At 41.2% G+C, this 16,247-nt stretch overlaps 1 protein-coding gene across 2 annotated transcripts in view; it reads right to left on the reverse strand.

Moving 5' to 3' along the window:
- ETFA (electron transfer flavoprotein subunit alpha) overlaps positions 1 to 16,247 on the reverse strand; it is a 53,993-nt gene that overhangs the window by 15,990 nt on the left and 21,756 nt on the right. Inside the window, exons 8-9 of one of the 2 annotated variants that reach the window (XM_037053463.1) lie at positions 12,667 to 12,735; positions 11,256 to 11,338 (exon numbers count right to left, since the gene is read on the reverse strand). In XM_037053463.1, the coding sequence (XP_036909358.1) occupies positions 11,256 to 11,338; positions 12,667 to 12,735 (152 nt within the window). The other variant, XM_037053464.1, reaches the window with a different exon arrangement.

The raw sequence follows: 16,247 nt of genomic DNA on the forward strand, positions 1-16,247 counted from the left end.
AAAAAAAAAGAAAGTTGAAAATGGGCAAGCGTAAGAAACCATGGATTCGAGCACTGCTATAACTAAACCAGTAACTAAACCAGTAAGATCTGAGAGAGGCGGCTTCAGGCCCTGACTCTCACACTCAGCATCTGTGTTCGTGGGAGAGTCACTCAACCTCGCAAGGATGCAAGTCACGTGTAAAGTGGAGGTGCACTGCAGCAGCTAACAGGATGCTGTGATTATTAAATAACACCACGCATGTGAAGAGCTCAAAATATGGGCTATTAATGTTATTGCTATTAGTTCATGATCACTAACTCTTTAAACTAAAAGGTACAATAAGACAGCCATCATACGAATTCCAGTAGCTTGAAGTGGAACTGAGAGTCTGAAGTAGGTTCCTACACTATTACTACCACAAAGAAAGTTGTTACTAACCTGACACAGTTCTCCTGGACAATGTATTGGAAAAACTTTGTTGACAGCTGTTAGTTCCTTGATCGCATTTGCTGAGCTATAGTCAGAATTTCTGCCCAACTTCCTAGATTGGCTGAATTTGGGGTGAATTTTTTAAATTTTTATTTACTTTTAGAGAGAAGGGAAGGGAGGAAGGAGGAGAGGGAGAGAAACATCCATGTGAGAAACAGACTGGTTGCCTCTCGAGCGCACCCCGACCAGGGACTGAACCCCCACACCAGGCACGTTCCCTGACTGGGAACTGAACCAGTGACCTTCTCCTTTGCAGGACAATGCCCACCCTACTGAGCCACATCAGTCAGGACTGGGGTGAATTTCTTTACAAAATTCTAACAAAATCTTCGTACAGGGACACATATCTCAGATACAGGTATCAAGACCTATCAAATTGGGCATACAAAAATATATAAGAGGTTTAAATTACTTAAGTTCATGATATAAACTCACATGCTGACTTTTTTCTGGAATTGGAACAGTATTCTGCCTGCAGAAACTTCAGATCTGCTTTACTTTAAACAAAGTAGAAAGATTTAAACATTTAGTTTTTTGTTTATGTGAAACATGAAATTGAGTGGAATGGATAAATCTGGAGCTTTCAGAGGAGAAAAGTCAAGCCAATATTGCTTCATCTCTTTAAAAATCAGGTTTATAATTTCTTTTCTACCAAGAAGTGCCCTTTCTAGACAGAGCTGGGGAAGAAATATGGAAAGTACATTTCTTTGAAGGTAATTTAAAAAGACATCACACACATAGTTCTAACTCAAGTTCAGAGATCCAACAGCACGCNTTTTGTTTATGTGAAACATGAAATTGAGTGGAATGGATAAATCTGGAGCTTTCAGAGGAGAAAAGTCAAGCCAATATTGCTTCATCTCTTTAAAAATCAGGTTTATAATTTCTTTTCTACCAAGAAGTGCCCTTTCTAGACAAAGCTGGGGAAGAAATATGGAAAGTACATTTCTTTGAAGGTAATTTAAAAAGACATCACACACATAGTTCTAACTCAAGTTCAGAGATCCAACAGCATGCTCTCCAAAACAATGCCCTGTCTCTATCCCAGCCAGGACGACAGCTGTGCTAAATGGCAAACTCTCTCCCACCCATCCTTCCTCCAAAGACTAGAGGCTCAACCTTCAACAGAAACTGTTCCAGCTAAAACACACACACACACACACACGACAAATGCCAAGTTAGGAGTTAAGTGGAATTTATCACAGCAAATAACGACTGTCTTTTTCAGGAGTAGATTAACCTACCTATATTCTCTAATTACTGCAAGCCTCCCATGCATTAATATTACTATATTTCATCCTGCTGCTCATCTAAAAGGCCAAAGAATCTCTAATGTTGGCCAAAATGTGTTTAAGTCTCCTTTCTTTTTGGAAGAGGCCATAAAATGCAAAGCAGCAACCTGAGGCTCCTGTTCTCAGGCGGGGACATGGTGAAACTGTGTGTGTGAACGGAAGACCTGACCCACGCCCCCTCTGTCGGACAGTGCTCCCACTCAGGAGCTCAGGTCTCATCTGGATTCAAGTGGCACACTTGTCATCACAGTTACACGAGCTGTCTCCGCTTGCCAGTCATCACGCTGTGCTTTATACACATGGTATCAATTATGACAGCAACTCACAGGAGTAGAAATTATTCCTATTCTGTAGACGAGAAAGCACAGGTTCAGGCAGGCTTGGTGAGTTGTCCAAGGTTATATATACCCGGTGGAAGACGGGTTCTTAATGGAAGTCTTTTGATTTTATTTTTTTAAAATAGTTTAGCCCTGGCTGACATAGCTCAGTGAATTGAGCACAGGCCTGTGAAGCAAAGGGTCGCCAGTTCGAATCCCAGTAGGGGACACATGAGAGGCAACCACACACTGATGTTTCTCTCCCACTCTTTCTCCCTCCCTTCTCCTCTCTCTAAAAATAAATAAATAAAATATTTTTTAAAAAGATTTTATTTTTAGAGAGAGGGGAAGGGAGAGGGAGGGAGAGGGAGGGAGAGGGAGGGAGAGGGAGGGAGAGGGAGGGAGAGGGAGGGAGAGGGAGGGAGAGATAAATACCAGTGTGTGGTTGCCTCTCATGTGTCCCCTACTGGGGACCTGGCCTGCAACCCAGGCATGTGCCCTGACTGGGAATTGAACCGGTGACCCTTTGCTTCACAGGCCTGTGCTCAATTCACTGAGCTACTCCAGCCAGAGCTGATTTTAAATTCAGTACTTTTTCAACATTGTGACAGTACTGGTAATATCCTTTAACAGAAGTCACTAGTCCATTAAGTCCAGTATACGTATTCATCTAGAGAAATATTTCTAAAACCAGTTGAGATGAGATAAACAGCTAACTTAAGTTTATATATGAAAAGTATCCCAAATTTTAGCTGCCACTGCTTTTTTGTCCTGCATCACTAGAAGTCAGTTGGTGTATTAGCTCTGGGTTCCCTGTGCTGAAGGAGGACACAAGCCACACCCTGCCAATGTGCTTCTCTCCCCACCACTGATGTCAGCTGACACCCCTCACACACCAGCTACAAGGCTACCAAAGGAGACTGACTCAGAAGGGGCAGGATCTGGAAACTGTTTGCTGTTGTTGATGTTTGTTTTAACTCATATACCTATATTGAAAATCAGCTAACATTTTTACATAAAAACTCTGACCTGCCTTTCAATGAAGTCAGTATCTGGTTCCAAGTAACTACTGGAGGGATGGCAGTAGAAGCAAAGGCAGGAAAGTCATGTAGAGGACAAAGCAGCAGTCCTCATTCAGCCCCTGGGGGTCCTCACAGGGGTGGACATTCCCAGACTTGGTGCTCATTAGGCACAGAATGTGAAACTTGAATTCAGTCAGAAACATTTTTGAAATCCTAAATTCATTCTTAGAAATGACCTTCTTCATATTCTTTCTTCTGGATCACTTCCCCGCCCCCAAACCACGTAAATGCCTTTTTCACTGCTAGCCCAGTGATGACATGCAGGGTCCAGCACAAAGAATGCCCCCCTTTTATTACAAAATCATAAGCATGTAATTGTGTAACATAAAAATATCACACTCAGGCACACACTTTCCTAATGTTTTGTCCAAAATTACGGTGGTAACTTCTGTGCCAAGGCGCTCATGAAAGCTACAAAGCAACCACAGAAAAACAGTTTGGAGGTTCGTCAAAGAGCTAAACATAAAGGGATCACCTGACCAGCAGTCCCACACCCGGGTGTAGAATCTAAACAGGTGAAAACAGACATAAACAGACACTTGCATGTGAACGTCCACGGCAGCATCACTGACAGTCGTTAAAAGATGAAAACCAAACAACTCAAGTGTCCACCAACAGATGAATTAGTAAACAAAGTGTTTATGGAATATTATTGGGACATTTTCCATCCATAAGAAGGAATGAAGTTCTTACTCCTTCTTGTACGCATGCTAAAACACGGATGAAATCCAAAAACATGCTAAAATTATGACAGTCACGAAAGGACAAATATTATATGATTCCTCCTTCATGAAACACCCAACACGAGCAAACTCACAGACACGCACAACAAGTCAGGGACGACCAGAGGCTGAGGTGGAGGGAGGCCTCCAGTGCATCACGGGGCCGGAGTGTCAGTCTGGGGTGAAGACTCTGTTGGCTACTGGCGGTGGCTGCACGGCACTGTGAGTGTTACTAATGCCGCTACACTGTACACTTAAAAATGGTTAAATGGCAAATTTGTTAGATTTCACAATAAAAAAGTCATCAGAAAGTTATCAGCCTGATAACTTTGTGTCAGAAACCTTCACACAATTCATCTTCAAAAAACTTAATTCTAGAACTTCGTGGTTTTGACAGTTATCAAAAATAAATAGTTCACAGAATGTTCAACAACATTAACCATCACAGCTGTAGGGAAACCAGACACTACAGTGTATCGAACCCACAGTTCACAGGACTTGTGTGAATTCTGTATGAACTGCAATAGTTTTCTGTAAATCTAAAATTGTTCTAAAAAAATAAATTAAAAAGAAAAAAGCCAATCAGAGTTGTGAAGTTCAAGATTCCTTGAAGCACGTTCTAAAGCTGTAAGAATTTAAGGTAAGTAAAATGTTCTTTTGTATAAGATGTTAGTGCTGGTACCTTAGGCCCTAAGTGAGCAGAGGGATGGAACTGCACGCTAAGTGACCGGCGACCCACCGAACAAACACTTCCTCCTAGTCCAGTGTTTTATGTTCTCTGACGTGCATGTGCATGCTTATGGCTGAAGCTACTCATGGGAAAGTAAAATTAGCTTTTACATGAAAAAACAAAAATACAGTTAGAATAAGAATAAAAATTTAGAGCCCGGCTGGTATAGCTCAGTGGATTGAGCACGGGCCTGTGAACCAGACGATCGTGGTTCGATTCCCAGTCAGGGCACATGCTTGGGTTGCAGGCCAGTTCCCAGCAGGGGCTGCACGAGAAGCAACCATACATTGATGTTTCCTTCCTCTCTCCTTCCCTTCCCCTCTAAAGATAAATAAAATATTTTTAAAAAAGAATAAAAATTTAGAATAGTTTTATTCAAATTACCACACAAAAATAGCTACTACAAAGATTTTTGATCTGTTCTTATTGATTTTCATGCCAGCTGTTACATTAGATTGACAAGACACGTCTATTTCACACCAGTGGAATGCTTTTAAAGTTACTATACATGTAAAAAGAACTCAACAAGCTCTCCAAACTTACATTACCATTTTGTATATAAAATTAAAAGCTGTATCAAAAACTTCGCTGTTATAGCCCTCTGGAAAAAATGTTGAGAGAAATCAGTCTAATAAAAATTAGCTAAGGAGTGAATCAAAGATAAAATTAGAACTCAAAGATATAATGAGAATTAATTTTTAGCAAATAAGTTTTTTACTGCTACAAAACCAATGTAAATAGCCACAACACTGCTTCTAGGTCCCCTGACTCCCCTCTGCCTTCAGAAGCTTGGCTGTGAGGGCTCCGGCCGCCCAGGCCGTGCGACTCCCTCCGAGAAGAGTGCGCGGGGCGCTCTGCGGACCGCAGGGCCATGCAGCGTTTCTCCTTGTCCTCTGGGAACAGAACATCAATTGCTCTCAGCTAAATGCACTCACATATGAATATTTTAGTACAATTTAATGCTTCCATACCAAACCCAAAGGAATAAGAGCATCCATTTGTGAACCCAGTTCTCTGGGAGTTAAAAGCCAAGCTGGATAATGCAGCATGAAAGGGGCTGTCAATCTGCAGCTTTTTAGCGAGTCGGAAGCAGCCCATAAATCCAGCCCCAACTGTACACAAATAACTCCACAAAGTTCGTTTCCACACAGACTTTGCAACATGAGTGGATTTTCAAAACAGGACCCCAAATCAAAATTTCTTCTGTTGGTAAATTCTCCCAAAACTGCTTCTTCATTCAGTAACTATTCACTTACTATCAGAATTATTAATGGGCCACTAATCTGTCAGTAAAATACCAAAATGTAGACAAACTAATCTACTACCACAAAGAAGATGCCCTAACGTAAACTTCATTTCCCTGGCAACAGGTAACAAATTCCCAACGACTGCAATACGCTTCTATGTCTGCACAGTTAGGAAGGTGAGGTCACCGATGGTACGTACACACAACCTGGGAACCACTGGCCAAGACTTGGACAGCCATACAATAACTTCTAGTCATAACCTAAATCTGACACTGTGTTAAGCTCAACAAATACTAACGTGCTAACGAAATCCAACGACACCATCAGACATCAGTTAAAGAAATAAGAATTTAACAGGATCTGTTCACGATTTCAAAAGAAAAAAGAAGTCTCTTAGCAAACAAGGATTTTTAATAGTAACAATAGCACTCTATGCTGGGCACCTTTTAAGTGTTTTACATATATTAACTCATTAAATCTTTACAACTACCAAATGAAATAGAGACTATTAGCACCATTTTATGGCTGAGAACTGTGGTACAGAGAAAGTAAGTGATTAGCCCAAGATCACACAGCAAGTGGGTGGTAACACTAAGAGCTGGGCCCCAGCAGCCCGGCCAGGAAGCCGGACGGTAACCCTTTGTAACGTCACACGCAGTCTATTGTAGGGAACTCCTCTCATCTGATGAAGAACATCTACCCAAACCAGACAGCAGGGTTCATAGCTAGGGGTGTAACACCAGGGGGATTTCCTTGTAACTAAGGATGCTTATCATCACCATTTCTGTTTAACAATGTCCCGGGAGCCATAGCTGACACACTAAGAAAAGAAAATTACACAAAATTTCATTATTCCCAGAGACATGACTGTGTATGTGTTACATCCAAGAGAATCTACAGAAAAATAAGAGCAATCTACAAATATCAATTGCATTCCTACTCATCTATATGCCTTTATAACTAAATAATGAAACCATCTAAATAAATGGAGAAATAAAACCATGGTCATAGATAGAAGGCTAAATATTGCAAAGACGTCAACTCTCCTCAAATTAATCTATACATCCAATGTTCCTCACTTGAAGAATTTTTGCTATCTGGATATTACAAATTGTATTTTTAAACCCAGAAGTCATAATCAATTAAAAAAAAACCTACAATGAATTTGCATGAGTGCACATTTATGGTGCTTATGAGTCACAGAGACTGTCCCATCCACTTGGCAACTGTACCTCAGCTATTTTCCTGCCAGGATCATATCTTATGTTCACACTGTGCAACCACAAGTAATAGGAACCCAAAAGATAGCCATTTGAAATTTTAAAAATTTCCTTGCTTACTCTAAGGCTTTGGACAATGATTCACAGCATGTAGTTCTGGAGTCCCAGGAGGCAAGAAGAGAAACTGCCCACCACCCCTTGGGATCTGAATGTGAGCCCCCTTCACCAGGCCCCTCCCACACTCCCCGACTCAGCAGCAAGTGTCACCCACAGGCTTCAGTAAGCTGAGTATCATTTTTGAATGGCCTTGCTTATTAGCTAAGAATTACTTGCATTCCTCATGTATGGTTAGCATATTTTCTCACTGTTTATTCCCATTAAAGTACATGTTTAAAGCCCTGAGGACTATCTGATATTATAAAGAAAACACAGATGAAAAAATGCTCTCTGCGTTAAAATGGTTGAATCTCGCCACAATAAGACTAAAAAAAGGATAAAGAACTCATACAGTTAACAAATGGCTATAGAGAACATACCTCAACATAACAAAGGCCAAATATGACAACCCACAGCTGACATCATACTCAGCAATAAAAAGCTGAAAGCTTCTCCTCTGAGACCAAGAACGAGACAGGGACGCACAGTCTCACCGCTTCTACACGAGAAAGCATGGCATCCTCGCCACAGCAGGATGCAAAGGAGGGGCGACAGGCACACCAACTGGAGAGAAAGAAGCAAACTTGTCTCTGTTTGAGCTGACACATTATTATACGTAGAAAAGCTGAAAGACTCCCATAAAAAAGGTTAGATCTAATAAATATATTCAGTAAAGCTGTAAGACACAAAATCAATATATAGCTATCAGAAAGACAACTATCAGAAAGACAAATTAAGAAAACAATCCAATTTACAACTGCTTCAAAAATAATACCTAGGAATAAATTTAACCAAATAAGTAAAAACTATAAGATGCTGACTAAAGAAATTAAATATACAGAATAAAGTTCAACCACTATCTGACACCATATACAATAATTAACTCAAAACGGATTAAAGACTTGAACCTAAGACCTAAAACCATAAAACTCCTAGACGAACACACAGGTGGCAAGCCTTGTGATGTGAGTCACAGTGATGACTTTTTGGATTTGACACCAAAAGCAAAGGCGACAAAAGCAAAAGCAAACATGTGGGACTCCATCAAACTAAAAAGCTTCTGCACAGCAAAGGAAACCATGGACAAAATGGAAATGCAATCTGATGAATGGGAGGAGATATTTGCCAATCATGTAGGTGGTAAGAGACTAATATCCAAAATATATGAATAACTCATAAAACTTAATAGCAAAAAATAACCCAATTAAAAATTGGACAGAGAATCTAAATAGACATTTTCCCAAAGACATACGGATGACAAAAAGGTCCATGTGCACATCAAAACCACAAAGAGTATTATTTTAATTTTGACAGCTTTTTGTAAGTTTGAATTATTTTCAAATTAAAAGTTCATTTAAAAAAATAAAGAGGAATGGTCCTGGCTGGTGTGGCTCAGTGAACTGAGTGCGGGCCTATGAACCAAAGAGTCACTGGTTCGATTCCCTGTCAGGCCACATGGCTGGGTTGCAGGCCAGGCCCCCAGGAGGGGGCGCACAAGAGGCAAGCACACATTTATGTCTCCCTGTCTTTCCCCCTCCCTCCCCTTTCTCTACAAATAAATAAATGAAATCTTTACAAAAAATAAAGAGGAATGAAGTCTTTGCTGCAACACTAAGCTATTGACTAGTGGTTCCCCATGACTGGGTTGGAATTCTTACAGGGATCGTGAATCCACAAACACACCAGGAGTTGTTCCATATATACACGTTCAATAGTCTTCCATATGTGTATGATACATACAGAATGATACGAATGATAAAATAAAAATATATTTACATGTGATTAAAAACGTAACTAGCCTAGGCCAGTGCGGCTGAGGTGGTTGAAACGTCACGCCATACACTGAAATGGGTTCGATTCCCAGTCAGGGTACATATCTTGGTTGCGCTTTGATCCCCAGGCAGGGAGTGTGAGGGAGGCAACTGATTGATGTCTCCCGCACCCCCTCACTCTCTAAAAGAGATGAAAAAAGGCCCTTGGGTGAGAATTAAAAAATAAATAAAAATGTAACTAAATTCGTAGAATCTTTTGAATATCACATGTTTTCTCAAGAAATGGATAAGAAAAATTATTTTGTGAGGATAACAAAATTTGCCTTTATGTGTCCCCTTACTTAAAGAAGTAGGGAACTTCTTACTATTTGCAGTCGTGCTTCTCAGAACTATTACAAGATGCCAACAAGAGGCTTCCAGCAGAGAACACTGGTCCAAGTTTAATAAAGATAAATGACAGTATTGTATGCAACTTTAAACACAAAGAAACACTGAATATCAATAGACAAGGGAGACATGGTTTAATAGCAGACAATAAAGTGTGCAGGAAAGAAGACAGCTTTTGGATGTGCACAAATGTAATACATGCCAACAGTAAGATATGGCTGCCAAGAACCTAATACAATATTAAGTAGCATTAATTAAAATATTTAGGAAGATAATCCAACTCTGTACTAGTCAGAGCAATGTGAAGTAATGCTTTCAATTCTGGGCCTCAGGACTCCTCCTCACCGGCCTGAGGGAATAACTCCTATCAGACTAACCCTCCTGTGAAGAAAAACTGTGAAACCCGATTAAAATACAGACAGCAACTGTTTAGGTACAGTGGAGATCAAGCCAGACAGGCAGCATTGAGAGGCCAGCATTCTGCATGGAGGAAGGCACAAGATGAGCCTACCACACACCTTTACTTCTCCCCCGAGGCATCTGCAGATTTCCCACGAGGGGGGTAAAAAACAATCAGAAAGCAGCCACTTTGGATAGACACCAGGAGTCTTTTAGCTGAGGCAATACACAGAAGACAGCACTTGTGGCTGCCACATTAGCTGGAAAGGAAGGAAAAAAATCCCAGAAGGAGAACCACACACACTGCTCAAAACTCTGGCCGACCCCTGCATCAGACATGTGCAAGTTGGCCTCTAAGCCACACGGCTAGGACTAAAAGAGAAGACAGCGTTTGCAGTTCTGCCAACTTAACTGCCTGCTAAAACAAAAAATTAATATCCTTATAGGAATATAACAAATGCACAATCTCCACACATGCTATTCAATGTTTATAATCCAAAAGTACTAGGCCAGTGACTCTCAAAATATGGTCTGCACACTCCTGGGAGCCCCACCACACTTTCAGGGGTCGGCAGATCAAGACTGTTTCACTTTAACACTAAACTTATTTGCCCCTTTCTCTCATCCTATCACAACCGTGTAGCAGAGTCCCCAGTGGCTGCACGACTTTTGAGGAAATCATTACTCTGATAACTACTAGAATGTACCCTTATTTTTGTGTTTTCTAAAAACCTTTAAGGTAGTAGATTTTAATTAGAAACACGAATGTTTGTAGAGATTAACTCAGTTTATTCTCAGTATAATAGTGGTGCTCTTACAGTTACAATGTTATGTCTCTAAGTACATTATCATCCAATAAATTGATGTCTAAAATCCCAACAATTTCCTTGTGCCCACAAGGAAACGCAGTATTTATTGTCTTGTATGGCAGTAATAGTTAATTTTTAAAAATGTTGTTTCAAAATTAATCTAAGCTTATTAGTTTACATTTTGCAAATGTTTGGACTAAAATATAGAAAACTCAGTTTTGTAACCCACAGCTGCAATAGGCTGTATGGTAAATAAATGTCATGTGAACTTATGAAGTCCATTCCACAATGAAATGCTGCTTTGATCAGTTTCATATTTGGTGTTGTAATATGAGTGTAACAAACGGTCCCAGTGCTTCAAAATATATGAAAAACAACAGTGGGTTTAAAAACAGCTAAGCCTGTCACTGAGACCAAGAAGTCAGAGGCCTTGGGAAAAGAGCGCATTCCCCGTGGAGATGGCTCCCCGCCTAAGTGCACAGAGCAGGTCTACAGCTGTCTGTATGGGAAACAACACAGGAAGTAACGAACAGTGACATAAGGATGAATTCCGTGTTTCACGTACGATAAACAGTGTGAGTACACTGTTTTGCCCACCCCTGCTCCTTTCCCCATTTAACTCTGTGTCATGTATTTTACTGTCATACTTACTGGTGCTACTATTTTTCCTGTCTGTCCAACCTGCATGTCATTGGGAACAAAACCAGCATCAACAGCAGCACGAGAAGCACCAACTAAAAGGGGAAGAAAAAGGTGTCCTTTTTAAAACCTTTTGTCCTTTTTTAATTCAGCTAGTTCAGATATTCAATGATAATTATAAAAAAAAAAGACACTGATACAGTACAGTTAGAAAGTCATTTTAGTAAGGCTTCATCAGCCGCTAGGTCAACCCCCTTCATTTCTGGGTCACTGTCACCTTCTCAGGTACTAGTCTCTCAGGAGATTTTAACACCGTGGCATCTTGGTTTCATGAACAACTTTCCTCCGGGTGTCTTGTCCTTCACGCGACCTCAGCCACACCTATGACCATATCCCCAACCTTCCCGTTACCAATACCCCTCGATAATTCCATGTCCAACGTCTCCTTGCGACTTCCTCTTTCTAGGTGACTGCCTTTAGGACCCATCTTCTTGGACCTATTGGCAGCACTGGACATAGTTGATCACTCTCTCCCTTCCTGAAACACTTCACTTGGATTCCAAACATCAAACTCTCTGCCCTGGTTTTCCTGTCTGACTTACCTTTTTGGTCTTCATTCTCCCCTACTTCTTATTCTTACAGTGTCTAGGGCTTAGTCCTGGGCCTCTTTTTTATCTACACACTACCCCTGGTGATTTCATCCAGTCTCACGGCTTCAAATGCCATCTAAGTGCAAATGATTCCCAATGAACTCCACATTCCTATACCGACGGCCTAACTAATATCTCTACTTGGGTATCTATTATTAGACATCTCAAAACTCAACATGCTCCAAACTGAACTTCTGATCCCTCCCTGGAAATGACATCACTTGGAGTCTTACCCATCTCAGCTAACTGCAACCCCACCCTACCAGCTGCTGGATAAAAATGTTCTCTCATAATCTATACCCAATCTCTTGGAGATCTGGGGCAGTTTGGGTGGAATAGTGAGGACAGAAACCTAATCAGAGTGCGTTTAAAATACTCGTCCCAGGTAACAGTTATGTGGCGGTATTCACCTTTTCATAAGCTGTTGAGCAGTACATCTGTAATTTGTGTGGTTTCCTGTATGTGTGTTGTTTTAATAAAAATGTTTTTAGACACAGACATTTCAGTTTTTTGTTCATTTAAAAACGGGGTGCTTTGTCTTTTCATTGTCTCTGTAGGAATTCCGTATGTAACTAAGATTTGGCAAATGTATCATATCTATCCTGAGTGCTGTATCTTTTACTTGGAGACTAAGAAAAACTGTTTCAGAGACCACAAAAACCAGAGAAACTAAAATAATTTTCAGCCTTGAGTGACAGAGATAAAAGTGAATAATGAAGGAAAGTATCACCTACAAAAAGGGAACATTTTTCCACTAAGAAAAACAACTTTACCTGCAGCATGTAGTTGATCTGCCAAATCATATAACAACTTAAAGTTCTCTCCGCTCTTCAAACCGCGACCTCATTTTTAAAAAAAGATGAAAAAAATTAGGCAAATATAAATTCCATCCTACAAATATTTTGCAACTTTGTATACCTGAGTGATCTTCGCATTACACAACTGTCATAGCTCATGCCACCTGCACCAAGCAGCTCTTCCTGACTTCCACAGTGACGCTCCTGCACCTCGGCAAAGCATTCCACACTGTTGTTAATTAACCAACCGGGTAACTAATTCTACAATTGGTCTTCCCCACCATAACAAAGACTCTTTAACTGCAGAATCCACATCTGTCTCCGTCACTGCTATACCCACAGTATTTAGCAAAACACCGCTGAATGACAGAAGTTGTTTACGATTTGAATGGAAGTCAGTCCACTACATCCCAACTCCCCAACAGCAAGAAGCCTTGCTTTTCCCTCTTTGCTTCTCCAGCATTTTGCAATAGGCCTGGCATAGAACAAATACCCGATAATCATTTCTTGAATAAATTATTTCCTCTCAACGACCCTTGTCAATACAAGCCTATTTAGGAGTTTGTTTTGATGTTTAGAGATTTTAAAATCATAACAGACTATTAACCATGTGTTTTTTTCTTCTAATGTATTTCATTATGTTATTACAGTTGTCCCAATTTTTCCCTTTGCCCTCCTCCACCTGGTACGACTCCCTCCAGCAATCCCCCCTAGTTCACGTCCATGGGTCATGTACGTAAATTCTTTGGCTACTCCATTCCTACACTGTTCTTAATACCCCCCTGCTTTGTACCTGCCAGTTAGGCTTCCTAATCCCTGCGCCTTTCTGCTCATTCTCCCCCCGCCCCCTCGTACTGGTCACCCTCCAAAAGATTTCCGCATCTATTATTCTGTTCCTGTCCTGCAGCATGTTTGCTTAGTTATTTAGATTCGATTATTGATAGTTGTGAATTTGTTGACATTTTTCAGTGTATTTTATTGATTATGGTATTATAGTCATCCCATTTCTTTTTCCCCCTCTGCCCTGCACCCCACTCTGTTCAGCATTCCTAAAACTTATTTATTATGAGCAATCGGCTCACAGTCTTATGGGAGCTCCCCTGTAGATAACTAACTTTTCTCTTGCTTTTAAGATTCTATCATTAACCTTTGGCATTTTAATTATGATGTGTCTTGGAGTGGGCCTCTTTGCATCTATCTTCTTTGGGACTCTCTGTGCTTCCTGGACTTGCATGTCTATTTCCTTCACCAAATTAGGGAAATTCTCTTTCAGTATTTTTTCAAATAGATTTCCCAATTTCTTGCTCTTCCTCTTTTCCTTCTGGCACCCCTATGATGTGAACATTGGACCTCTTGGAGTTGTCCCAGAGGTTGCTTATACTATCCTCAATTTTTTTGGATTCTTTTTCTTCTTGTTCTGATTGGTTGTTTTTTGCTTCCTTATGTTCCAAATCATTGATTTTATTCTTGGCTTCACCCACACTACTGTTGTTTCCCTATAAATTGTTCTTTATTTCAATTAGTGTATCCTTTATTTCTGACTGAATCTTTTTTATTCTGTTGAGGTCCTCACTAAATTTCCTTGAGCATCCTTAGAACCAGTGTTTTGAACTCTGCATCTGACAGATTGCTTACCTCCATTTCGTTTCATTCTTTTTCTGAAGTTTTGATGTGTTCTTTCATTTGGGCCATGTTTCTGTGTCTCCTCATTTTGGCAGCCTCCCTGTCTTTGTTTCTATGTATTAGCTAGAGCTGCTATGACTCCATGTCTTGGTAATGTGGCCCAATGTAGTAGGTATCCCACAGGGTCCGGCCTCCCCTATCACCTAAGCTGGGTGCTCAAAGTGTGCCCTTTGTGTGGGCTAAGTACACACTCCTCTTGTAGTTGAGCTTTGGTTGCTGTTGGCAGATCAATGGGAAGGATTCACCCAGGCCGGTCAACTGCAAAGATTGGCTATGACCACTGACCACCAACATCCACCCTCCATGGAGGATCAGCTGTGCAAGGGCAGGGTAGTGGTCCTCCAGTGTGGTCTGTAGCTGTCCACTGGGTGCACTGGCCATGGGGTTTCCCAGGTAGTACAGGGCCAAAGTCAGCCCCCACCTGTGGTTTTTCCCAGAACCACCCAGCCTAAGCTATGAAGCAATCTGAAATGCAGTTATTTGTGCTGGGCTTGGAGATTTTTTGGCAAAGCCAGGCTGTGAATCTAGGCTGGCTGCTATTGGTGCCCGGCCTAGGACTCGTTGAGGTCAGCTCTCGCTTGTTCAAGAGGATTTAGGAAGTTGTGCAGCATTAGCCAAGGCCAGCCATTCACACGGAAATATAGCTTGGGTGGGCCTGTAAGTTGGGTGGGAATCTTTGGGGATTTCCAAGGTGAGTCAAACAGTATTAGCCAGGTTAATGGAGTCTCAAGATATGGCACTAGCTTGCCAGCTCTGTGGCTGGAGTTTTGAAAAGGAACAATGGCCTTTGCTCACCTCAATGCTAGACACTTCAGGTTCTTGCAATATACCCCTGGTGCCTTTCAAGCTGCTACCCAGGTCCTGGAGCTCAGAGGGAATGAGTCAGAGGAGGTGAGCCCACATGTGGATTCTTCATGGGGAACTGTCTGGGGCTCCAGAAGTTTCTTCCAGTGACTCAATCCCTGTTGGTTTTTGCAACCAGAAGTTGTGGGGACTTACCTTCCTGGCATTGAAACCCTGGGTGGGGGCAGGGGGAGGGGGGAAAGCGGGGTGGGGCTGGTGTGTGGCTGGGACTTCTCTCTCCCAAGATATCCCTCCCAAATTTTTATCTACCCTGCAAGGGTATAGGACCAGCCTGTTCCACATCTGCACTCCTCCTACCAGTCTGGATGGATATGGTTTCTTTAATTTGATAGTTGTCAGACTTTCATTCAACTCAATTTCTGACAGTTGAATGAATGCTGTTCTGTATTTTAGTTGTAATTTTGATGTGGTTGTGCAAGGAGGTGAGCCATATCTGCCTATGCTGCCATTCTGGCTGGAAATCTAGTTGTAATTTTTGCTGTAGTTGTACAAGGAGAAGTGTATTTAACCTACGCCTCCATCTTGACCGGAAAGACAGGATTAAATGATTTCATATTTTCTTCTTAAAAAGCATGATATACAAAAAAAAAGTACGTCTTGTGCAGTATTAACAGCTCTGATACTAAATGTGAAGAAATTTTCAGAGTTATTCAGAAAGACTGATGGGCACACACCGCAAGTTCTTCAAAGGTGTGTGAAGGGCAGGAATCACACAACACGGTCCTGACTTCCCCATCAATTTTTCTGTGACTCAGAGCCAACCATTCTCTTCAGAATAACATGAAGTCAGTCAATAAAACAAAGGTAACACCAAATGGCAAAGCAGATGAGATTTATACAGTGCTCCCCCTGGTGCTAGGCACGCAGCTTTGCAACAGAAAGCCCGAGTTGTGTGTTAAGCTAATGATTTTGTTTTCCTTATTGGTACGTGGGAATACTTGCAACTTAGGTACTTTCTATGTTTGAAAAAAAATCTGTGCTCCTATAAAATAAATATTAAGAAAATCCAA

Source organism: Sturnira hondurensis, unplaced genomic scaffold, assembly GCF_014824575.4.
Source record: "Sturnira hondurensis isolate 20B ecotype Veracruz unplaced genomic scaffold, ASM1482457v3 Scaffold0007865, whole genome shotgun sequence".
NCBI classification, from domain to species: domain Eukaryota; kingdom Metazoa; phylum Chordata; class Mammalia; order Chiroptera; family Phyllostomidae; genus Sturnira; species Sturnira hondurensis.